This window comes from Sceloporus undulatus, chromosome 4, assembly GCF_019175285.1.
Source record: "Sceloporus undulatus isolate JIND9_A2432 ecotype Alabama chromosome 4, SceUnd_v1.1, whole genome shotgun sequence".
Lineage (NCBI taxonomy): Eukaryota > Metazoa > Chordata > Lepidosauria > Squamata > Phrynosomatidae > Sceloporus > Sceloporus undulatus.
This window is the reverse complement of record NC_056525.1, coordinates 109,151,520-109,176,513: the sequence shown is the minus strand read 5'-3', so window position 1 is coordinate 109,176,513 and position 24,994 is coordinate 109,151,520. Positions and strand designations below refer to the sequence as shown.

General features: G+C 41.0%; 1 protein-coding gene across 1 annotated transcript in view; it reads right to left on the bottom strand.

The window, feature by feature from the left end:
• ALG14 (ALG14 UDP-N-acetylglucosaminyltransferase subunit) overlaps positions 1-23,136 on the bottom strand; it is a 40,459-nt gene extending 17,323 nt beyond the window's left edge. The window contains exons 1-3 of the mRNA XM_042461452.1: positions 22,949-23,136; positions 19,490-19,641; positions 10,336-10,458 (exon numbers count right to left, since the gene is read on the bottom strand). Of these exons, the coding sequence (XP_042317386.1) occupies positions 10,336-10,458; positions 19,490-19,641; positions 22,949-23,093 (420 nt within the window). The 5' untranslated portion in view covers positions 23,094-23,136. The remainder of the gene's footprint in view (positions 1-10,335; positions 10,459-19,489; positions 19,642-22,948) is intronic.
• Between the last annotated feature and the right edge of the window lie 1,858 nt (positions 23,137-24,994).

The window sequence follows — 24,994 nt, the reverse complement described above, 5'->3', positions numbered from 1 at the left end:
AGTCGCCTTTTTTTCTTATTCATGTTTCTGTGATTCACATAGGTAACCAGTGAGCTAGCTTACTGTTTAGGCAACAATGAACATACATTGAGATCTGGAGAGGTCAGGTAAAAAAACCCTCACCAAATCAAAGCTGCCAGTCACTACTGCTCTAGAGATGTTGAGAATGGAGTTGAGAATGAGGGAAATCAGTATAATAAGCAAGTATATACCTGACATCCAATGAGTCCAGCACATTGCAGAGGATAATGGGATGTGCTTTGAGTTCACTTTCCATTTTCAGTAACTACTCTGCTTTGGCTTGGCTTAATATAGTGTATCTAGCTGTACCCATCTTTCAGCAGGCCTTGCGGGACTGTAGGGTGACATCTACTGACCTGTCTACAGCAGCAAAATATTTGAACTAGACACAAGTGAAACTAGAAAACAAGTGAAACTCCCCACTTACACAAAACTAGCAAAGAAATAGAAAATTAAAGGAAGAATATTATGCTAGACATATTATAGAGGGGATTACCACAAAATAATTTACCAGATTCTCTTGATTGGAAAAGCTTATAAGAAATAACTGAAAAACAACAAAATTCTTAGCAGGTTAGCTAAGTGGCTCGTAAGTGAGACATCCAAGGTCTGGGCATAAGATACCAAAATATATAGGAAGATAATCCAGTGTTTTGAACTTACTCCACCAATAAAAGAGGAGAAAAAGCCAATGGGTAATCATGATGCAAAGGAACAATAACTCATTATCCATTCTAGCAGGCAACTGAAGTGCTATGAACTTAGGACATTTAGAGAACTGGAGAGAGAATGGAAAGTCTTAGCTGAGTGAAATAAAGATCGCCTTTCATATAGTTCCACTGTGTGAGCATTTCTATAACACATGTATCTGTTTATTATGGTGATTTTAACAAGCTCGTGAATCTGGAATTTTATAGTGCTTACTCATCCTAAAAAAGAGTTTTTTTAAAAAACGTGAAGGGGAATATCTCCCCCATCCTTTCACTTCCATGTTTTTAACCTGGCACCTTTAAGAGAGATGGTCACCAAATGGCACGAACACTTGGTTAAACCACTTAACACTGTACTGCAGTCTCCTGAACACTGTATTGCCTTCAGCCTCAAGTGAGATGGCTGCTTTCAATCTGTCAAGCAGTAAACAAGTATGAAATCTATTAAGGTTCAGAAAGCCAGATGTAATCCAGCCTACATCATGGGAAAACATTGGAGTGATTTAAGGAAGCCGGCAAAATCAAGGGGCAAGCATACGTATGTTTGAATACTAACCTGATAAAGGAAAGGATAAATGCTATAAAAAACAGTTTGTTTCAAGAAACAACTTCTTGAAATAGGAGTCTTTTTAAGGAAAACAAAACTCCACAGAACATTTAATCAAATTAAGAATGTCAGGCAGCAAGTATTCAAATCTCAACAAAGCCATGAATCTACTCGGGAGCCCTAGTCTCATACATTTACATAGGAGCCTACTTTTTACTCATCTATTAGTACTCTTGTCAATGCAAAACCAGGACTAGCTACATTGAGTTAATTGTACATTAAGCATTTTAACCCTCATCCTGATTAGATATTTTAATCCCCCTAAATCAGTTTTGTTGCAAAGTCCATACAGAACTAGACCTGCGACACTGGCATTTTACACATCTGATGAGATGTAAATAATATCCTTGTGTTTCAGTCACCTCTATTTACATTTTTTAAAACAAAACAAAAACCCAGCTGGGACAAACATTATTCCAAGAAATCTATTGTACGTATATGTTGGTTACACTTTCTCCAAACAGGAGGGCTGAATAAATGCTCTGCCTCGTGTATGTATGTGTTTTATGGTTGCATGTGTTGAGGTGTTGTAGAAAGCACTGAACCATGTTTATACACCGTGATACAGTGAATTCTCATTAGCTCAAAAGCCTATGAAATTCATGGGGTTACCATAAATTGACAGACAGCTTAAAGGCACATATGCAAAGGGATCTTGTAGCACTTTTGATTTATTTTATTTATTTACAGTATTTCAGACCAAGAGAAAGGGGTTGGCAGCATAAACTTTTCTAGACTTGTTTACTTCAGATAAATGGGTAAACGTGAAGGAATATGTAGACACAAAATACCCCAGATTAAGGCACCAAATGGAAGGGTTTGCTTATCTCCATGGATGAGGGTTAAAGATGTGAAATACGCTAAATTGGGAAGGTACCTCTGGGACACGAAGGTATGATTCCATCCCATGGAGAGGTCCCAAGACTCATGCCTTTTTGCTACAGAGGTTAGAAGTGAGGAACCCCTTGTCATTGCCAATCAAGAATAATAAGGAAAATCCTCTATAGCAGTGGTTCCCAACCTTCCTAATGTTGTGACCCTTTAATACAGTTTCTCATGTTGTGGTGACCCCCAACCATAACATTATTTTCATTGCTATATGCAAATATGTGTTTTCCAATGGTCTTAAGTGACCTCTGTGAAAGGGTCATTCGACCCCCATAGGGGTCCCGACCCACAGGTTGGGAACCACTGCTCTATAGAATGTTTCCTCCCATTGGAAGGGAGGACTGCCTTCTACTACACACCTTTCCAACTGGGAACAAGAGCAGCCTGTAAAGGCAACCATTCTCAGCTAGTGTTTGCAGGGCACAGCTGAATCTTAAACTCTTGCTGTTTGCCAGAAAAATGGCTGTGGGGTGAAGCTGAGTTTTCAACTAAAGCACCAGGCAATATTTTGGCTGAAGATCTGATGACATTGGAAGTACAATGTTCCCTGACCCCGACTGACACTATCTCATCTGTAAAATGGAGGTGGGGAGAGAGGACAATCCAGCTTCCTTCTCACGGGATTCCCCATCCCTGTGCTAAATGCTAAATATAAACATGATCATTGTCGCTACTTCCTCGGACATGCTCACACATAGCATCCAACAGGGATGTGCTGGAGGGGGAGAGAAGGGAAGGAAGGGAAAGGAAGGAGTGGAATAGATTCTATGATTGCATAAAAGCTTAACAAAAACAAACGTGTAAATATAGTGGAATGGAGCCAAATCTCTTGGGAGAAAAATGACACAAATTAGCCACCATTTGTTTCAAGTGGATCTGCTCTCAGCCTGAATAGGTCTGGCTTTAATCCAACAACTTGAATATAGTCCTGAACTCAGGTCTGAGCCTGGATACCCAGGTTTTACCAATGGCCAGGACTGCATTTGCACAGTTAAAACTAGTGCACCGGCTACACCTGCTCCTTGAGAAGTCATGATTACCTCTCATTTGGTTTTACTGTAACACACTCTATAAGGGACTGCATTTGGAAACTGTTTGGAAACATTGGCAGGTCCAGAATGCTATGGCCAGGTTGCTGACTGGGGCAGGCTATGAGGAGTTTATAACCCCTTAGCTGAAATAGCTCTACTGGCTGCCCATCTGTTTCTGGGTAGGATTCAAAATTATGGTTATGACCTTTAATGCCTTACATGGTTCAAACTACCTAAAAGACCATATCTCCAAATACAAGCTGGTCTGAGTTCTTTGGGAGAGGACAGTCCCACCATTTCACAGGCACGGTTGTGAAAACATGGGAGACAACCTTCTCAGTGGCTGCTCCCAGGCTGTGGAACGCCCTCCCATGGGAGGTCTGGTTAGTCTCCTCCCTGCACTCTGTCCACCCGGTTAAGATTCTCTTATTTAGGAACACTTCTGACTGATTTTTAAAATATATGGCGGAATAGTGTTGATAGTGGTGTGATTTTTTTTATCCTTCTTGTTTTTAATTGCATTTTAAGTGCATTTAAAACTGTTTTTAACTATCTATTTTTTACAGTAGGATTTTGTTTACTTGATTTTTAAAGCTTTTGTAATGTACATTTTAGCCAACTTCTGTTTTAAATTTGTAAGCCACCTTGGGACCCTTAGTAGCAGAAAGGTGTAGTAAAAATTGAATAAATAAAATGAAATAAAATAGGCCCAGTGTTTTTCTATGTGCTTACAATAATGACAGTACGTGGTGAAAGTCCTCGTTCTCTGCCCTTCTGCACCTGGGCTTTGGCTCCAAGGCAGGTCTGTCCAAAACCACTCACTCACCTGCTTGCCTGTTGAGGAAAAATATGACTCTCCTTTAGCAAAGTGTTTTCTATCTTCTCTTTTAGGCTACAAGTAGCTGGGGCCTTTATACTAGGGCAGCACATTCCAGTAAAATCTTCCTGTGGACTAGTAATCTTAGTAGAGTTATGTACCAGATTGCTTTGTTAGTGCAGGGAAGAATAACATATTGTTCTACTAAGGAACTTAATGGTATGGATTTCTTCAAAGGAGAACTGTTTTGGACCTGGAATTTGACCCCCCCCCCCCCCCCGCAGTGGGGCAGATGTCTTCGAGAGGTGAGGCCCCACCCTGCCCCTTCCTCTGAGATCAACAGAACCCACCCTTTCAAGTTTATTCATGCAGAGGAGAAGCATGGAGATCCAAATCTCCCTCTCTATCAAGAAAAGGACTTGAGCAGCAGCTGGGACATTGTGTGTGACAATGAAAATCCCACAGTTATCTCCCACCAGTGAACAGTTACCTATCTTGTGTTCCACTCCTCTGGGGGAGTGGGAGAGCCACTCTTCTTTCTGATCACCGGTAACAATGGGATTGTCCTAAAAGGTCCCAGTTCTATTCAGGAAAATAAGTGACATATAGAGAAATCTCCTCACTTTAAGGACAAAGCTTAGCTGAATGAAAGCTTTCCCTGGGCTGGATAAGGAATCTTCTTGGGCTGGAATAGGCTAGGGGGGAGTAGAAGTTTTCCTCTCCTGATACCATTGTTAGAAATGCCAAACTGGGAAGATGCAGGTTCAGATCCTATCTCAGCCATAAAGTCAACTGGATGACCTTGGGCCAGTCTCACTCTCTCTCAGCCTAAGGCATCTCATCTGTGCGAGTAAGATGTGGGGATGAGGAAAAGAACAAGAATCACGTGTCTTACCTTCAGCTTCATGAAGGAAAGGCAAGATAAAAAAAAATACTAAATAAACAGAATGCTAAATTTCAGAAGCCCATGGAGTACAGTATTTGTGCATACTTGTGCCATAGCCAACTGCAATAGCAGGTTGTCACAGTGAAGCCCCATCTGGTGAACTGCTTGACTGTCTCCTGTTTCTACAAAGTGAAAGCCAGGCACTGTTGCCCGTATTTGCTTAAATTGTGCATTCCTTGCACTCCTCAAATTTCTCCTCCTAGTCAAGAGGAGTTTGGGAGGGTACAAGAATTTGCATGATCAGTTCTTAATAAATACAAGCAACTTTTTAAAAGCATTCCAAAATCCTACTGCCTCCCTGTTAACAGTACACAGAAAAACAAGGGGGTGGGGGAACACCTCTGCCTACACTGATTCATGCCTAGACTCTCCATAAATTCCAGCACAGCAACTATGTGTTTTTGGCACTATTTCATGCTTTTCTAGATGTTTCCTATTTTTAACACTAAGTTGTTGAGTTCCATGGCAGAAGTCTTTGATAAAATGTTGTCAACTCACAACCAACTTTTTCTTCCATCCCTCCGAAGGCTTGTAAACCTACGGAGACCTGGGAAGCTGCCAAGAATGTGGCACTCAGTTGCTCAGTAAACATACACTCACCCAGGCAGTTAGATATATGTTGTTGTTCTGCTAGGTCTCAAGCTACAAAGCAGATACTCTGATTCAGATATACGACCATGCTATATATTCATCAAGCTGTAAGATAACTGTTTTGTTTTTGTTTTGTTTTTTACAAAAGGACTCACACTGACATACACAGAGAGAGTGGAGGAAGGCATTGGGGGAAACCTGATCAAAGGCTACATAACTCTCCCATTCTTTGTTATCAGATCTGTCTCTTGAGGCACATTATAAAAGGAAACAATTAACATCTTGCATGCTTTTACAACAGAAATCCAGTGATTAAAGGTAGAGGTGGGGCTTCCCTTTTAAACTGATTAATCTTTTTCCAAACTCCCTAAAACTATTTAAGCGAGATCTTTAACCAAACGGAAAGACCTTCTGGATTAGCTTGGTACTGCATGAAGGAAAAGAGTATGAGCCAGATAGAGGTTTACATTCTCAACCTCATGGGAAATAGGGAGCAGCTCCATCCTTGTAAGGGTAGGAGATAGGGATCAGAGGACAACAGCCACAGAGGAAAGGTTTTCTAAACTCACAGTGAGTCACTTGTGACCACTCCTGGCCTGTCTCTGCTTCAACTACTTCTGCTCAGGAGGAGCCAAGCAGGGCAAAAGGCTCCATGCACAAACCAGCCTGCTGGGATTCCCAGTGAATTCTCCAAAACTCCACATTCTTTGGAACTATACCTCACAGCTCTGTGTGAACAGGGTCATTATTTCAGCAATCATTACTGAAATGGCAATGACAGCTCTTTATTGCAAATATGAAAACAGGAGCAGCAGAAAGGACAGCTGATTGTTCACAGCCTCATGGGAGGGAGGGACAGAACTGTCTTAAATGTGGGTTGTACTCATTTTGCATATGGTCACCATTATGTCCTACTTCTGTATGAATTGCTCAGTGGGAAAATTGTACAAAAGTAATAATTGATTGTTTTGAAAATTCTTTAGAAGTACTTAAGAGATAGGTTAAGGGCTACTCTTCATCTCTCCAAACACTAGTCTGCTATGTGTGTCAAAAGTATAGTTGCTACTCCTCCTGAGAGTGATAGAACCCAATGATGTGCTGCTGCTCAAGTGAGACTGCATGTGGGAAAACATGGCTGTCCTTATAGAAGCAGCAGTGTTTTTTTCTGCACAGCCTTTCTGGAAGCCTACTTGGAATGTTATGTAGAAAAAGCATGGCTTGCTGCCTGGATCCTTGGAAGCAGCCATGTGTTTTCTTCCCCATACAATCTCCCCAAGAATGATGGCACATCATCCTCTCCCATCACTTTCATGAGGAATTCCATCTAGTAGTAACACACATTGGCCACTCCATGCAACTGACACCTGCAAGCAGAAAACTCCAAGAAAAAAAGAAAAGGAAGGAGAAAAATGAGAGAGTTAGCCATTGAGCTATCTTGACATGGAATTCAGTAGCAGTGCAACTCTGAAATGGGCCAATCTACAAATTAGTATGCAAAATAAGGACCAGGCAAGTCCATTCAGGAATATGAATTCCTCCTCAGTCCCCAGTTGGAGATACCCAGGCAACTCATAGCTGACTACAAATCTGAACAGGCGAATTTTGATTTGCAGCTCACATTCTTACCCATCATACACACTGTCTTATCAACCAGCTTAGAAACCACTGGGAGTCAAAATACCTAACAGCTGTTGATGTGTCTTGTAAGCACAGTGTATTCGCAGTTTCAGCATCCACTGTCAAAACTGCTATCCATTACCTTCATAGCCATAGGTGCATCAATAGCCACCACACTACTTAAAACATACACACAGACATGCAACTTCAGTGCAAAGTTCATGAGGAATACTGGCTGCACACTATATTCTGGCACTGCTCTTTCAAGCAAAACATCTACAAACAAGTTAAACTATCACTAAAAGAGCAAACTTGGTCACTGCTGTTTCCAGTTGATGCCACAATTATTTTTTACCAAAGGACTGGTTGACTTATGCAACAATTAGGTTACCCCATGGTACCCCTTCTCCTTTGACTTTTACACATCATCTCCTTCAGTAATGTACTGCTCTATTTGATTATCTAGACAATTTCCCTTATGATGGAAACTCAATACCATTGATGCTAATTAAATGCAGCCACCACTGTAACAAGGCAATGCGCTAATGTACTCAGCTCATAAAGATTGCTTTTTTTTTTGTTTAACTGAGGCATTTTACTTCCTCTTTAATGAAAAGAGAAAATCAATATATAGGAACGGGAAACATGGGGGACAGCAGAAATAGGATCACAAAGACCACTGTTTCGTTTAAGAGACCAGGTCATCTACTTACTTTATGAAAAAACTACTCAAAAAAGTGCCGAGAGTGTTGGATCAGGGCTCCAGCCAACCCCATAAACAATCTCGTCTCCATACACTTCTTTTGTCCCTGGGCAGATGGTGGAGGAGGAGAAAATGGCACTCCTTAGACAGTCAGATTTGGTCCCAAGACCTTGAGTTGCTGATTTCATTTAAAAAGGTAAAAGGTAAAAGGTTTCCCCTTTGACAAGGTTGTCAAGTTGTGTCCGACTGTAAGTGGCAATGCTCACTTCCATTACTAAGCCAAAGAGCCAGTGTCATCAAAGACAATTCTGTGATCATGTGGCCAACATGACTACACAGAATGCTGTTCCCTCCCCACCGAAATGGTACCTATTTATCTACTTGCACTGTTACATGCTTTCAAATTGCTAGGTTGGCAGAAGCTGGGACTAGTGACAGGAGCTCATTTCATCATACAGCACTTGACTCTTGAAATGCCAACCTGACAATCTTGCAATTGTCAGAGTCAGCGTCTTAACCACTGACTCACTGCATATATAAAAAATAAAACAAAATCTGCAAGTGAGCATTAACTAAAGTCCCAGAATGTGTGCAAACTTTTCAGTTCACAACAACTGATGATATGAAGATAGTAAAGAACTGAAGATACTTAAATCTACTTCCAGAGATTGGAAACTTTATGTTTTGGAGTACAAGTCCCCTAATCCCCCAACCTGTATGTTGAGAGGCTATGTGAGTTGGGGGGGGGGGTTTATGAGAGCTATGATCCCCAAAAAGTAACTTTTCCAAACTCTGACTACTTCTACGGGGTCATTTATTCAGTTATTTGCATAAGAGGTGTAACAACTTAGTATGAAGCTTGAAGTGGGGAATGGTGGGTGGGAAAATACTGAAGAAAAGAGATAATAATAATAACTTTATTACGGCCAATTGTCCAGCACGAAAGAAAAGAGGTGCAAATACCCACAAGGATTTGCTACTGTTTTTGACTATGCCACCCAATGTGATCTTATTGGTTCTCAATCTACTATTAAAGAATGTCACCCACTGGTACATTCCATTCATAGCCTGTAGATTCCAGAGGATAGCTCAAATAGTAGCGGAAGAGATATATTGCTTGAGACATCTGTCTTCCTCTTCTATGCAACAGAGGCAGATCTTGCCCCTATATGTTCACGTAGGATGATGAAAGCACAGAGCCAATGTAAAGAAGTGTTACGCTGTCTCATTTACTTCCTCTTCTGAAAAGAAGGCACCTCACATATAATCCTTCCAAACACTGCTCTACATCTCCAGATACAGTACTTCCTGATATGATATTGGTATGACTAAAATGGAAATTATACACTCATCTCTCCACATTTCCGGCTTTGACTTTTGCGGATGTGATTGTTCACAGATTTTATTTATATATACCCTCTAGGAATATCTAGGTCCTCCAGCACAACTCTATAGTCAGCTTTAAACAAAAGTCGCACTGAAGAACCTAGAGATTCCTAGAGAGAACACTCAACTAGGTATTTGTAGCTCCTCCAGAGCAATTCTGTGGTCAATATCTGGCAGATGTTGACCACAGAATTGCAGTGGAGGACCTAGAGTTTCCCAGAGAGGTGTTCTCTCAGCTAAAAACATAGTGTTTTTATTATTTGTGGTTTTTCCACATTCATGGAGGCCCTGTGCCCCTAACCCCAGAGAATGTGGAGGGACAAGTGTAATGTTGAATGAGAGCCATGTAGCAGATTTCCCTTTAGGAAAAAAAAAATCAGTTGCATAACTTTAGTGTGAGGACAACAAGCTGAAATCAACTTTGGGACTGCAGGCTCTCCACAATTCCTCTGTCACTGTAGCACTGCTGAAAAGGAGAGATCAGAAATGCTTGCTTCCAATTTCCGTTAATCATAGTGTAGTGTAAGGTCAAATATGGTTTGACGTTGGCTTGTTTCAAACAAATCAGTATTAAGAGTAACCGAAATGTTAGATTAAGACAATGTCACAAGCTTTGGGTAAGAACCAAACTCCTCCTAGTGGTCATGCTGAAAGGGGAGATGGGCACATTTGAGGCTTGGTATGGCTCATTCTTTTCATGTTAAATAAGATTCAGTGCAGAGACAGGCTTTGGATTTGGACTACAAATGCCAAAGTCCCAGCCAGGGATTATACCATCTGTAGTCATTTGGAGAGCCCTAGGTTGCATACCGCTGGTTAGCATGATATCTAAACCATGTCAGGATCTGCGATAGATAGATAGATAGATAGATAGATAGATAGATAGATAGATAGATAGATAGAGTTCTAAGAATATACATGTGATGTTTGCTATCTCCACAGCAATTTCCCTTTGGAACAAACTAGCATTTATTCATTCCCACCCCACCCCCCACCCACCCTGGACTGTTTTACATACCAAATCTGGTTTGAGTCTGAAGGCCAAAGGAAGAGCATAAAACATGGAATGCATAGTTGTTAATACCGAAGAGCTCCATGACTGACGAACCTCCCGACTTCTAGGAATGCGATGGAGGGTAAACTTGGAAAAATGAGAGAAATAGACAAATTTACACAGAGGAATCATTCTAGTAGTAGCACATTCCATAAAGGTACTATGTTTTTCTATTGCTGTAGTCCAGTAAACCTCCCATCTACACAATCAGGAATAAACACAGGAGAAGCTCCTACTGGGTTGAGCTTATTGTTTAGTAAGGCCAACCCAAGACCTTATTTTGCTAGAGGAAAAGAACACAATGTTGTTCTCTCCTATTTCATGTAAAAAAGCCCACTAGACTAACAGATGGATTTTTTTAACACTGATGATGGGAGAGCATCCTCCACAACACCTCAAAGCAGCAGACTAGTTTAAGGCAAGTTACATGGCACACATCATTCTCCATCACGTTGTTGCCACCCCCAACATGTGCTAGTAGGGCCAGCCCTGTTATTTTGAATGGGCTCCACAGTACATCCTCAACTACAGGAGGTATTTCCACATATCCCGAAGTTAACCTAAATAGACTGTCATCTTCCTTAGGGTTTTCCCCACCCTCCAAAGCAGCACTCCAACAAATGATTATAATAGTTAGGTAGTTTAGTTACACCCTCAAGATTTAAGGCTGAGGTAGGTACAAAATTAAGGACCATGGCTAGCAAAGATCATGTCTGTATTTAACAGCTCACTACTAGTATCTAGAAAGCAACAAGAAACACCATGCAGACAAATCAGTGGATGAAGAGCGCCCACCCTGTTCATTTAGCCTGCTTGGCTTTTGTGCTGCTGATGGAGTCAGGCAAGGATTTGCAACATGCAGCCCACAAGGAAGTCTGTGTTGGTCATTTTTGTGGGCTGTACAGTGACATTTCAGTGACAACCTTGGTACTAGTGGGCACTTCAGTGGTGCTCTCTGGCAAATATGCATCTGTGTGGCATCCAACGTGTTTGGAATGGACCCCCTGGAAGTTGTCTCTTCCTGGAGGAAAAAAGGTTTACACTTCAGCTCTTTTGATCCATGTTGGATTGCTTGGCATTTACTTTTTGCTGGCCTTCTAAGAGGTTAGCATTCTGACCTTGAAAGACAAGGCTTCTCCACTTGCCTATCTGTGAACAGCATGGAAATGAATGATAACACCCTCTTCATGGGTTAGAAGAAAAATTCTATTTAGTAACATCTTAAAGTTTTTTTTAACAAAGCTGGAACTGATGGGAAATTATTATTAAACTAGTTTCAAAATGCAAAATAGATGTTCCCTTGCCTTGCTTTTGAACAGGACTCAACTAAATACTGTAGCAGGCATAGTACCTGAACTGTTATCTCAGTGCCCCACCTGGTGGACAACAATATGCACTGTTAGCCACATAACAGTAGAGTTCAGGCTTCTTGGCTTTGAATTCAAGAACAGGGTACCTTTGAACATACCCTGAGTATAGGAATTTGCTTTCCATACCAAAACTGAATGCACATTACATTCACACACAAGTACATCCCTACTTATCCCAAAGAGCACAAGTGAGGTGGGACAAGTTATTTCATTGCTGCTGTTGTTAAATATCTGGGAATCAGAAATTTTTGACCACTGACAGCAAATGACCCCAAAATCTATCATTAGATTCAACCTTCCTTTCACCCTTGTATTACATTAACTGCATGAGGTTTTACAGATTTTTAAAATGTCCTGTTTTGACCATTCTTAGCCACATTTTTCACTGGCAGTACTCAGTGGAGGATGTTAGATTTTACTGCAGAGAATTATTTCAAGATCTGGTTTACATCTTTCCAAATTATGATTAAGGTGAAACAAGAATATACAAATTGCTACTTCAGAACATCAAAATGTCTATCTAACCTACTACTCTGTATGCAGTGGGAACCTCAAAAGAGATGTGCAGCTGAGATAGCACTCTCTTGGGTTATGCCCATACCTGGAAGGCACTTGAAATGTCACGGCTCTGAAGGTGGCCACCTACAAGCATGGTGTTATGTATATGCACCTAATCCTTGTGTTGAAGTGGTAAACAACAGAACATATGAAAATCCTTGCTCGATTAGAAGAAAGGCCACCTAGCTAGGCTAGCATTTGGTTCCCACAGTAAACAGAAATAACAACAAAGAAAGCAAATATTGGTGAGTAATCACAACAGAAAAAACAACAGAGGTGCCATATCAAAAACAATAAAGGTTAATAGTAATACATAAAAGTGAGATTATAAGAATAGAATAATGTATTCCCAACATATACAATATATAGAATACTATTTTTGTTTGTTATTAACTGCTGTCAAATTGAGTCAACTTCGACATATGGCAACTGTAACAATGAGTCCCTCCTATCATCAACCATCCTACTCTTGCAGGGATCATTTTTTAGTGCAACGATGCAAATCATCTCACTCATATAGTCCGGGTTTGTTATTCACATTATGGAACTGCATCGATGCACATCTTTGCAACTTCAGTTGCTCACAGGTGCAAACATTTGCATTAAGATGGAGCCAACAATGTGAATGCATTTTGAACATGTTGAAGGCATGCAGCATTATATCCCGGGTTTATTCGCATCAGTTATTCACACTACCGATGATGAGGATCTTTTTTAAAAACTCGGGGGAAAACTTGATATTGATTATCGCAGGATGAGTGGGTTTTTTTAGCAGCCCCTCCAAACTTAATCAGGTGCATTCGGGATGTGTATGAACAATAGAGATTCAAGTCGGATTCATCCTGGATTATTTTCACAGTGTGGATAACCTTGCAGATTCAGAGCCATGGCCTCTTTGCTTGAGCCTGGAATATAGCCTTTCTCTTTTCCTAGTGCCGTCTACCTTACTAAGTATTATTACTATACTATACTATACTATACTCAGAACATATATATATATATATATATAATAAAAATACAACATATAGGACAATATAATCAAATCATATATACAATACAATAATTTTCTGGATAATATTCATCTTGACCGAAAGGGTCTTCTTCACAGATTAGATACCTCTGATTAGAGAAAAATCTAAATATATTTTTTGAAACAATGGAAATTGTTTATAGAATATATACAGAAGAGGGTGATACAATGGTAATTAGTTTTAGTAACTGATGCTAAAACAGATAAACTAAGAACTGGAAGTTTAAAGCTAAGATCACAGTTTGTGGATTAGAAATGTTAAAGTAGAATTATTTAACTGCTTAGCCATGTATGATATTATATCATTTATAACAGATATATTATATAATATTATAATATTCAATATAATACATAATAGATATAATATATAAGAGAGCCAGAGTGGCGTAGGGGTTTGAGTGTTGGACCGTGACTCTGGAGACCAGGGTTCAAATTCTGGCTCAGTGATGGAAACCCACTGGATGACCTTAGGGAAGTCACACACTCTCACCCTGAGAGGACAGCAATGGCAAACCCTCTCTGAAGAAACTTGCCAAGAAAACCCCATGATAACCTTAGGATCATTGTAAAGTTGAAATTACTTGAAGATGCACAACAACATCAGCATCATATGATAAGAGGAAATGGGGAGGATTAAATTAACAATCATGGCAGAAGAAAGTTAAAAGTCTTTTATGGTGTCTATTGTTAGTATATTAATTATAAGCATGTGTTTATTGTCTGCAAGTGTAAATAGTAATTGGATTTTTTTCTTTTTTAGTAGTGTGTATTTATTTGTTTTAACAATAAGTTTTGAAAAGTATGGAGAATATTTACAGCAATCAGTTCTGAGAACAAACCTTCATCTCTATGATACATAAATGCTCCTAATCATTTAACAGGAACAATATTATCATAATAGAAGAATTCAAAGATGTAGCTGTATTAGTTTGTAGAATCTTTTAGTTAGTCTCAAAGGTGCTACAAGATGTCTCTACAAATATTCTCACAAGCAAGACTACTGCATAAGTAACACAATGATAGATTAACAAAAATACATAATAAGAAAGCAACTGAGAAATAAAAATAGGGGGGAAAAGTAACCAAGCGTGAAAATTATACTGCATATATACATTCTGTACTGTAATCCCACAATTGTTGTGTGACTTCAAGTTGTTTCTGACTTATGGTGACCCTAAGGCAAACCTACCATGGGGTTTTCTTCGCAAGCTTCTTCAGAGGGGGGTTGTGATTCCCTTCCTCTGGAGCTGAAAGTGTGTGACTTGCCTGAAGTCAGCCAGCAGGTTTCCATGGCCAAACCAGGATTCGTACCCTGGTCTCCCAGAGTCTCAGGAGATTATCGCATGGGAAAACAGGTGTAGGTTACATGCTGTTTGTATCCATCTCCGACAGATCTTACGCACTGCCCCATGCCAGGGCAGGAGGCAGCCCATATGCAATCCAGGCTTCTCTGGCACCTTTTCAAGAATGGGAAAATCCCGTTATGGTGTCCTCCAACTTTACTGTCTGGTCAAGAACTTTAGCTGACATGCTGAAGTACAGACGGCTATATCCTCACGTCCACAAAAGACAACCACTGCAGAGTAGCTACCAATGCCATGTTCCTAATTACAGCATAATTGGACCACACTGTGGCATACTCCTGCAGGCAATCTCTAAGATGGTGTGGGTGCTTTTTGCTCTGAACCAGCACCTCCCATCTACTAAACTTCTTTAACCTATGCCATCTTTTGCTGGAAGAGACCCAGAGTGCTGGAAGAGACCCAGAGAATTCTCTAACTGAAACACATATTTCGGCCAGCTTCATTGTATTCTAAGTGACTTAATGAAAGTTTTGTTTGATTAGCAGAAAAAATATATAACAGTGCCCAATGCTGGGTTTGTCCCAGCATCTTGCAATCAGAGTTACAGTATTTTGTCTTAAAAGATTAGCTTTCCATACTCCAGAATATGGCTTAATCTTTTTTTTTAAAAGGCCAGAGATAACAGATAATGCCTTAGCTGCCAGCTCTCATTCCCATCCAAGCCTCTGTTTTTCTGTTTATTTCCCTCTTATATATGCTAAGAATGTTCAGCCTTAGCCTTTGGAATGTTTTAACCAAACAACTGTGAGCAGGAATTTTAGTAATGCTGGTGAGAAAAATGCTGTAAATCTTCTCTGTTGTTACCTGGACTAAATCTGGAGGTCTGGTTTACCCCTGTGTTATAATCTTTAGGTCATTTTGCACCTTGAAATATAATTTCAGATAGAATAGTCCACATCCAGAGATCTATGAGGACACCAGCAGATATCATGTAAGTGTGTTCACCTACTAACAGAAAATGAGGGATTATTAGATGTGTAGTATTGTCATTGTCAAATTACCTGGCGGTTGAGGAAAGAAGAATGGACCTGGTACAATCAGCTCTTCCAAAGTGTTGGGGCTGAAGGAGGAATGGAACACTCTGTCCCTCCTCTATGCTCCAAAGAGCAAGCAAATAAACCACCCCAAAAGGAAAGCACTCTTCTCCACAGACCCACCAGCAGGCTAGTTATTGATTGATGTTATTAACATTTGTAGACTTATTTACATGATGGACCATCTGTTTTGGTAATATGCAGGCACACATATGCAGGGGGCTCTCCTGGTCACAAAATCAGGCAGGGGAGCCTGATTGCTACTGTTACTGCTATTCAGAAAGACAACTTGACAAGTTACTTGTTGCTAAGAAGTTAGCACTACAGTATTGCTATTATTGTACCATTGGAAAAGAGGATAACACGCTCTCTCGTTCCCTCAAGTGACCAATTCAGATACTGCACATCAGAAATTCTAGGGAAAATACAAAAGACATTATAAGGTAATCCTTCCCACTGTGACATGAGGTAGCCACTATTATGATCCTTCCTCCTTCCCCTTCCATTGCTCAGATTAGGTAAGCACAAATACACAATAATATGTACCACAGAGGCAACCTGTTTCATTGAAAATGGTTCCCTACCCGAAAACTGGAGTTCCTATCCACAGCCAAAATGCAATCAGCAGTGACATGCTGTCACTTTTGGTCACCAGAAATGGCAGGTGGAATAGCATGCTATGCCCCTTTCTTGCTCCAGAGGAGCCAAAAACCCAGGCACCGTGGCCCCCGGGGTTCTGGACCAAGCTCACCATGGGGAATCTTTTTTTTTCCTTTCAAGGTCCGTATGTCCGGGAGCTAATATGTCAGGGGACTAATGGTAAGCAGGGTTACAGCCAAATGAAAGGTATTCTGAAATTTAAAACAAAAACCCAAAATCCAAAAATCACAAGCATTTTGGATAAGGGAGACTCAACCTGTACTCGGCCTCTTTCCTGGGACCTCACAGCTGTTTTCTTCTATAGACATATCTACAATTAAGTGATTAAAACTTATGATTAGTCAACCTAAAGCTAAGAGCTACTCAACAGAAAACTCAACTGAGAATCTGGTGAAAGCTTTTGTCATACATTTAAATAAACATCTTGAAATTCTATTCTATCACAAGGCAATTATTTTGCCCACTCAACTCACCAGCCCCCCAAGGCAATGCATAATTTTTAAAAACATTTTAAACACATCAAATAAATAAGTAAAACCCAATTAAAAATAGTTCAAACATTTCAAACTGGATTATTTCTGCACTGTGTTTCTGGACAGGCCCATAAGTGAGAAAGCAGTCTTTCAGATATCCTAGCCTCAATGCTGTTTTCCATTTTTGTTTTCACTTCATTTCATTTTACTCAGATACCAGTAATATTTTTCTACATGATGTGGAAGGGGGGCAGATGGAGACTTCCTTGTTCTATTTCCATGCCAAACAGTACATATAAGAAAAAGCTTTTTTTCTTTTATAGCTTTTTAATATTTTTATAGCTGTATATATAGATGGGAATAAAAACTCCATCTTTGAGATCTAAGAAAGAGATCAATTACTTCAGTTCTCACTGAAGGCCCAGCCCTTAGGATTTGACAGGAACTAGATCAGATGGGAACAGGAAACAAAAGTCAACCAAACAGTCTCAAGCAATATTAATTGTTACAAAGTAAAGGACACTTTGGCAGAGAGAAGTGCATGCCTGAAGAACGTTTTTCAAGGAAAAAACCAACAAACAAATATAGCCTGTAACAACAGCAAAAAAGGAAACCTTCAGAAGCTAGTCCAAGTCAAACATAACTTTCATATCCTACAGTTTTGGTTACACAGGACTTGTTAGATACTTAAAAGAAAACAGATGGGTGCTAATATACATATACAAAAGATCCTATCAAGTAAATTCAACCCTTCTTTCTTTTTTGCTATTATTACACGTAGCAAGAGATTGAAAAGAAAGATTTCTTTGTGTGGTTCCCCCTGCCCCTAAGTTTCTCATTGCTGTACAAACTGGATTGAGAATTGGATCAATCCCACAGTGAACAGATTAGTCATTGGCAAAGCTGCAATGAAGCTTTACCATTACTCAGATGTGTGCTGAGGTCAGATACAAAGTTAGGAATGTGTATGTAACACCCCAATCCTAGGGCTTGCTATGCAAGCCCACTAAGTGTTTACAATATGGCTAACCAGATGCGAAAGGAAGACTGTGCAAATGCAGATCTTGAGTAAGTTCCCCTCTTTTGGACCATGGCTCCCAGCAGCTTTGCCATTGGTTATGCTGGCTGGGGTTTCTGGGAACTCTAATCCAAAGAGTAACTTTTTTGAGTTCTGCAAGTGTTGGTAGCAGACGGATATGCTTATGATTCATCATATTATATGAGAGCAGATGTAAAGGCAGGCGAGCTGGATGTGTCTTTGAACTTACTGATGTGTGCTGAAGATGAACAGCCCCCTTTCAATGCAAATTTATCAAACAAATGGAAAAGCAACTTTATTCAACAGTGCTAGCTGAAACTAGAAAGAAAACCCTTCCTGACTGCATAACTCTCCATTGTGTTGTTACTGTTAGCTGCCTTCAAGTTGACCTTGACTCATGGCAACCCTGTGAATAAGAGGTCACCAAGCCCCCCTATCCTCTACCTTTCTGCTCAGCCCATGATCTCCCTGATGTGAGTCTATTCATCTGGCGTGTGGTATTCCTCTCTTTCTACTGCCCTCTACCTTTCCCAGCATTATTGTATTTTCTATTAAGCTGTACCTTCTCATGACATGTGTGGTATTTCACACATTGTCTGGTAAATGTATGTGAAGCTGGCAAAAGTTAAACACAGGGCTCATGTACACCAGCTAGAACATTCTGGGCTGCTCCCAGAGTATTCTGGCCTCAGAGATGCCCTGGATTCCCCCTGTTATCTCTGCACCCTGTAGCGACACTGGGCAGCTGTCTATACATGTGTCCCTTGTTGCCTGGTGCTCCCACTGCTGGCACAAGTCACTCCTTCTGAGGTCAGAAGCAAAGTGCCCAACATCAATCACATGTCTGGGTGCCTCATTTTGACCTCAGAGGGAGTGATCTGCACCAACAGTGAAGGCGACAGGCAACACAGTATGATGTATGTGTAAACAGCCACCTGGTGTTGCTGCGGAGGGCTCTGGATTTTGTAAGAAAATCCAGAGCAGGAGGTACATTTTAAAAATCCAATATAGGCAGGGATTCAGCGGAGTGCAGAACTGGCCTTCCCTCATGAAGACAGTCTGCACTTGATTTAGGGCTTTGGTCCTGCATCGTGTATACAGGATGTTGGGGGGGGGGGTAGTGTAATTGGCGCCCACGGTCAGCAAGGTAATGTGCATGTTGGTCGGAAATACTGATTTATTTCTTTGTCAATGTACATGTTGTCTACCTAAACATTTATTCATTAAGCAATTAATGTGAATATTGCCCACTTACATATTAATTGCCCATGATCCATACAGTCAATTTAAATACACATTTTATTTCATGGGGAGGTTGAACATATTAATCAGGAAACATATGACATCTCTACAATCAGAGGTTATCTTGCATAGACGAGGAGGGGAACCAAACAGATGGTTAGTTTGTGTTATGGAAGAAAAACATACAGTTTATTAAAGATAAGGAATAAAATATTTCATTCAACTGATTACAGTGAGGCCCTTGGAACTGACAGATATAATACATTCTGGAGATCTTATTAAGAAACAATTTATGTTGACAAGCAATTTAAATCACCAAAATATTAAGAAATACCAACAGCAACTTACCAAGGAATTGGAGAACATTTCTGCTCTTTTTTGTTCAAAAGAACGGATTTTGTCTTCACTCATTTTATCCGAATCAGCCAAAACATAATGCCTTGGAGAATATGCTTGGGAGAGGCTGTTGAGTAGCCTCAAGATTTCTGTGGTGTGTCCTCCTGAAAATTTCAGAAACAAAGTTAGTTTAAGTTAGTAACTTTGGCCTCATACAGACAGGCCAAAATAAAGCTGCTTCGGGCCACTTTGGAGGTATGCTGTTTAAATGATGCATGCATCCTAAGATTCCAGAAGTCTCGCCAAAGCCACAATCCAGTCCTAAGGACTGGAGCACAGCTTTTGTGTAGCTTCCAGACTCTTAGGACACATGTATCATTTAAACAGCATACCTCCAAAGTGGCCCGAAGCAGCTTTATTTTGGCCTGTCTGTATAGGGCCTATGTGATTTGCTACCTTCAGCACTGGGCTGGAACACACAAGCATGTTCATCTCTTGGTGATCATGATATCAAGTGGTGACTGGCAGGTAACGATGGAGCAATAACCTGTCAAACAGCATAGACAGAATTTTTCTGTCATTTCAGATACAGTACAATCTTTATATGATCAGGCATTTCAGAGACTGTCCTCTGAATCTACAAGTTTTTGAATTTGCAATAGGTTGGGTAGAATTTCATATTAACATTCTTTAGCTACGGCTAAAATATGATGTATCTTTATAAGATGTTTGCAATGCTCCATCCTCAATATGATGCCCCTTCAAATATTTAAACAGGGCTATCATATTACCTCTTAACCGTCTCTTCTCCAGCCTAAACATACCTAGCTCCCTAAGTTGCTCATCATAGGGCATTATTTCCAGGTCTTTCAACATTTTAGTCACCCTCCATTGGACATGCTCCAGCTTGTCAACATCCTTTTTGAATTGTGGTGCCCAGAACTGGACACCATATTTCAGGCGGGGCCTGACCAAAGCAGAATACAGTGGCACTATTGCTTCCCTTGATCTAGACACTATACTTCTATTGATGCAGCCTAGAATCTCATTGGCCTTTTTAGCTGCTGCGTCACACTGGTGATTCATGTTCAACTTGTGGTCTACTAGGACTTCTAGATCTTTTTCACATGTAGTCTTCTTAAGCCAGGTGTTCCCCATCCTATAGTTTGTTTTTTGCTGCTGAGAATAGAACATGGAACAATAGATACAAGCTACAGGGAAAGAGATTCCACCTCACTATTAGGAAGAACTTCCTGACAGTAAGAGTTGTTCAACAGTGGAACACACTCCCTTAGAGAGTGGTGGAGTTCCATTCTTTGGAGGCCTTTAAACAGAGGCTGGATAGCCATCTGTCAGGATGCTTTGATTGGGAATTCCTGCATGGCAGGGGGTTGGACTGGATGGCCCTTGTGGTCTCTTCCAACTCTCTCATTCTATTATTCTAATTCTGTCAATTTTATCTTCTTTGTCTGTATTTACTAAGGGAAATTGTGCCCTGCTACTGTGCTGCTACTGTCATTTGTAGAAAGAAACTAATGACCAAAAATACGGGTAAAAACATGGCAAGATGCTTCCTACTAAATCAGTCTCTCACTTGCTTTAGCCATATTGCCTAGAAGACTTGCAATTCAAAAAAGTCCCTTTCCAAGGCAGAAAAAATATTATCGTGACTATGCCTGAGTGTATTGAAGACCTGAAGTATGCAAACCATGAGCACTCTTTCTGGTAGGGAATTCAAGTGAGAAGCACCATCAAAACCGTAGCCCAAATAGGACAACTGAAGAACTCAAGGAAAGTACTGCAATGCTTTGGTAGGCTGTTTTTTTCCCTTTTAGCATAAGCTTATCCACTCAGGTCTCCAAAGCATTACTGTACTTGATTTGTAGAGAGTCACCTTAGTTTATAGATTTGGGTGTGTCAGTAATGACAAGTAAGGTGTCTTTTATTTCATCTCAGTTTCTACCAGGTGTCATTGCTTGGGGTTTTCTGCCATTCGTGAATCTAAAAGAGTATGTTGTTGTTGCCACTATGAAGGGTAGGGGATTTGGATTTTTCTATTACATATGGAACACCTGTGTTTTATCATTACAGCCCCAGAGAACACAATCTGTGGCCTGTTACAGCCAAAATAAAGCTGCTTCGAGTCACAGTGGAGGTATGGTGTTTCAATGATGCATGCGTCCTAAGAGTCCAGAAGTTGCACCAAAGCCACGCTCCAGCTCTAAGGACTGGAGTGTGGCTTTGGTGTGGCTTCTGGACTCTTAGGACGCATGCATCATTGAAACACTATACCGGCTCCACTGTGACTCGAAGCAGCTTTATTTTGGCTGTCTGTAACAGGCCTGTGTTTCAGAACACAAGGAGCATGTCAGCTCCTGAGAAAGGGAGAAACTTGTGCCTTGTATGCAACAGCTGCTGAGAGATCAGAAAATGGGTATCAAATTCACCTCAGATTACACAACACAGGTCCTCCATGTGATGGTACATTTTGCAATCATAATGTACACCTTTCCCAGGACACTGATGTGATCTGTATTCCAAATACGGTCATAGCCACCACTTAGTATAGGACAGCCTTCCCTACCATGGTGTACTACTTTGAGCATTGGCCCACAGATCTGGAGACCAGGGTCCAAATCCCTGCTTGGCCACAGAAACCCACTGGCCTTAGAAGCCACATTGTCTCAACCTCAGAGAGAGGCAAAGGCAAACCCACTCTGAATAAATCTTGCTAAGAAAAACCCATCATAGGTTTGCTGTGTATGTGTTTGTATCTTCAGGTTTTGTGCAAACTTATGGCAACTCCAAATGCTGCAGCTGAACATAAACCATGTTTCCTTTTAAAACACGACTCTTGGGTCTCTCTAAGGAAAAGTAATCCACAATAGATTTGTGTAATATTTAGTCTTCTCTGCCACAGAGTGCCCTGGTGTCACAACAAACTACAATTCCTAGGATTCCCTAGCAGCACTGAGCCAGGGAAGTTAAAGCAGTGTCAAGGGACATGCCAAGGGGGTCTTCTTGCAGCACCTTTGAGACTAACTGAAAAGAGAGAAGCTGGTAGGGAGCCTGAGCTTTCCTATACTTGAACCCACTTCCTCAGGTGCAAGTAGGCTCAAGTCCAGAGAAGCTCATAGAACCATAGAGTTGGAAGAGACCTCAAAACAGGGCCATCCAGTCCAACTCTCTTGCCATGCAGGAATACATATTCAAAGCACTCCTGACAGGTGGCCATCCAGCCTCTATTTAAAGACCCCCAAAGAAGGAGACTCTCTCTTTCAGTGAGTCCTTTCAAACACCATATTTCCAGCCTAGGCCTTTGCATTGACAATAAACTACATCTCCCAGCATGCCTCGCGAAAGCAGCCTCAGCCACGGTCCGCTTCCGCCTTACACAGAGTCGGCCGCGTTGCCTGCTGGGTATTGTAGTCCTGTCGGCCTCTTCTGCCACTGCCAGGACCAAAGGCTTACCGGAGCCGGCCACCGCCAGGACCTTGACGTTGGCGTCAGCAGGGCCCCGTCTCTGGAAGAAAGGCCCGAGGAAGAAGAGCAGGAGGAGAAGGCAAAGGAGGGCGGCCACGGCGGCCCCCAGCAGCATTGCGAGAAAGGGATTCATAGGAAGGCCATTGATAGAGGAGGCTGTGCAGCACACTACGGGATCCGAGAGGGCTCAAAAATGATCAAGAGTTCGCTACTCTCTCTCACACTCCTTTAACTCTTTGTTTAGCTCAAGGCTATGGAATTCTGGGAGTTGGAGTTTGTTGTGGGCTCAGGGCGGAGCAGGGCCCCACAACAAACTCCAACTCCCAGAATTCCATAGCCTTGAGGCAAACAAAGAGTTAAACCGGTGCCAAATCGGGTTTATTTCTCCATGTGGATGCACCCCTTCACTGTACTGACACATACATAACAGTGTTTTAATGGCAATATTTCCTCAGAGGAAACACCATGTTTTTACCTGAGAGGACACCTCTCTAAGAATCTCTAGAGCAACTCTGCAACTGTGTTATCAACATCTGACAGACATTGACCATAGAACTGCGCTGGAGGAGCTACAAATGTCTAGTAGAGTATTCTCTCTAGGGCTCTCCAGGTCTTTCAGTGCAACTTTTTGGTTATAATTGACCATAGAGTTGCGCTGGAGGACCTAGATATTCCTAGAGAGAACATATCAAATACGCGAATAATCAAATCCACAAATATCAAAGCCACAAATATGGAGGAATGAGTGTATACACAAATGCAAGAATGAAAACACACACTAAATAAATAAAAGATTCGTACACTTCGTTGTGTGTGTGTGTGTGTGTGATGTAGACGTAAACGTTTTGGCGGGATCGCAACATTTTTGAGTACTACTGTACTACACCATCCTGGCTTCTCGCCTCTTTATTTTAGGCTGAAATCCTAAATGGAAGGAATCTGATTCAAAAGAGCAAAATATCCTGTTGTAAAACAACAGGCAGCAGCCTAGATTTTGATAATCCCCCTACAGTTGTAGTTCTTTGTTTTGTGGGAGTTGCACTGCCCTCTTTTGTTGTGTTTCAGCATATTATTTCAAATAAAATATTGCTTCTATATTTTCCATGTACTTCGTGTGCTTCTATATTTTTTAACGGAGTGAAATTTTGATCCTAGAAAGAAACGTGCTTTCAATATGTGGAAGGAGATTTGATGAGGGCCCGAACAGACAGGCCAAAATAAAGCTGGGTCACTTTGGAGGCATGCTGTTTAAATGACACTTGCATCTTAAGAGGCCAGAATCTGCACCAAAGCTGCGCTCCAGTCCTTAAGACTGGAGCGTGGCTTTGACATGGCTTTCAGACTATTAGGACATGTTCAGCATTTAAAGAGCATACAGTACCTCCAAAGTGACCCGAAACAGCTTTATTTTGGCCTGTCTGTTCAGGCTCTCAGTTACAAGAATCTAGCAACACACCTTGACAGTTCACTTCTGTCTTCTGACTTCTCTTGGTGGATTTATCTTTTAACCCAGTGCTTCTCAAACTGTGTGATTATGGTGGACTGTCACCCTGTACAAAACATCATGCCACAATATTTGCACCTTATTATAATGGTATTGACATAGTAGTTTGGAAGCTCGCTATGGACCGGTGCAGGTCCACAAGACACCCCTTTGAGTAGCCTTGTTTTAATCTTTCACCCTTGCAACCTGTGACTACTTTGCTAATAGGTTACTCTATTGCTCCAGATGGTAATTAACACCCAGGAGTGATCTAACCAACCCACTGCCGTCCTTTTCAGGGATTTCTCTACCCACACTATTCATCTTCAGTAAACTGGAAATCTAGGAATGTCCTATTGATTGCGGCATGATGTTCTTTTGACAAGTGTATTTCATAAGTTACATGACACGGATGTTAGGGACCTAGGGTTTCCCCCACCCATCCATGTGGACTATACGCCAGTAAGACTCAGAGCTTGGTTATGTTAGTTTTGGACTACAATGCCAAGAATTCCCCAACCAGAATGGACACACAGGGAATGTTTGCTGGG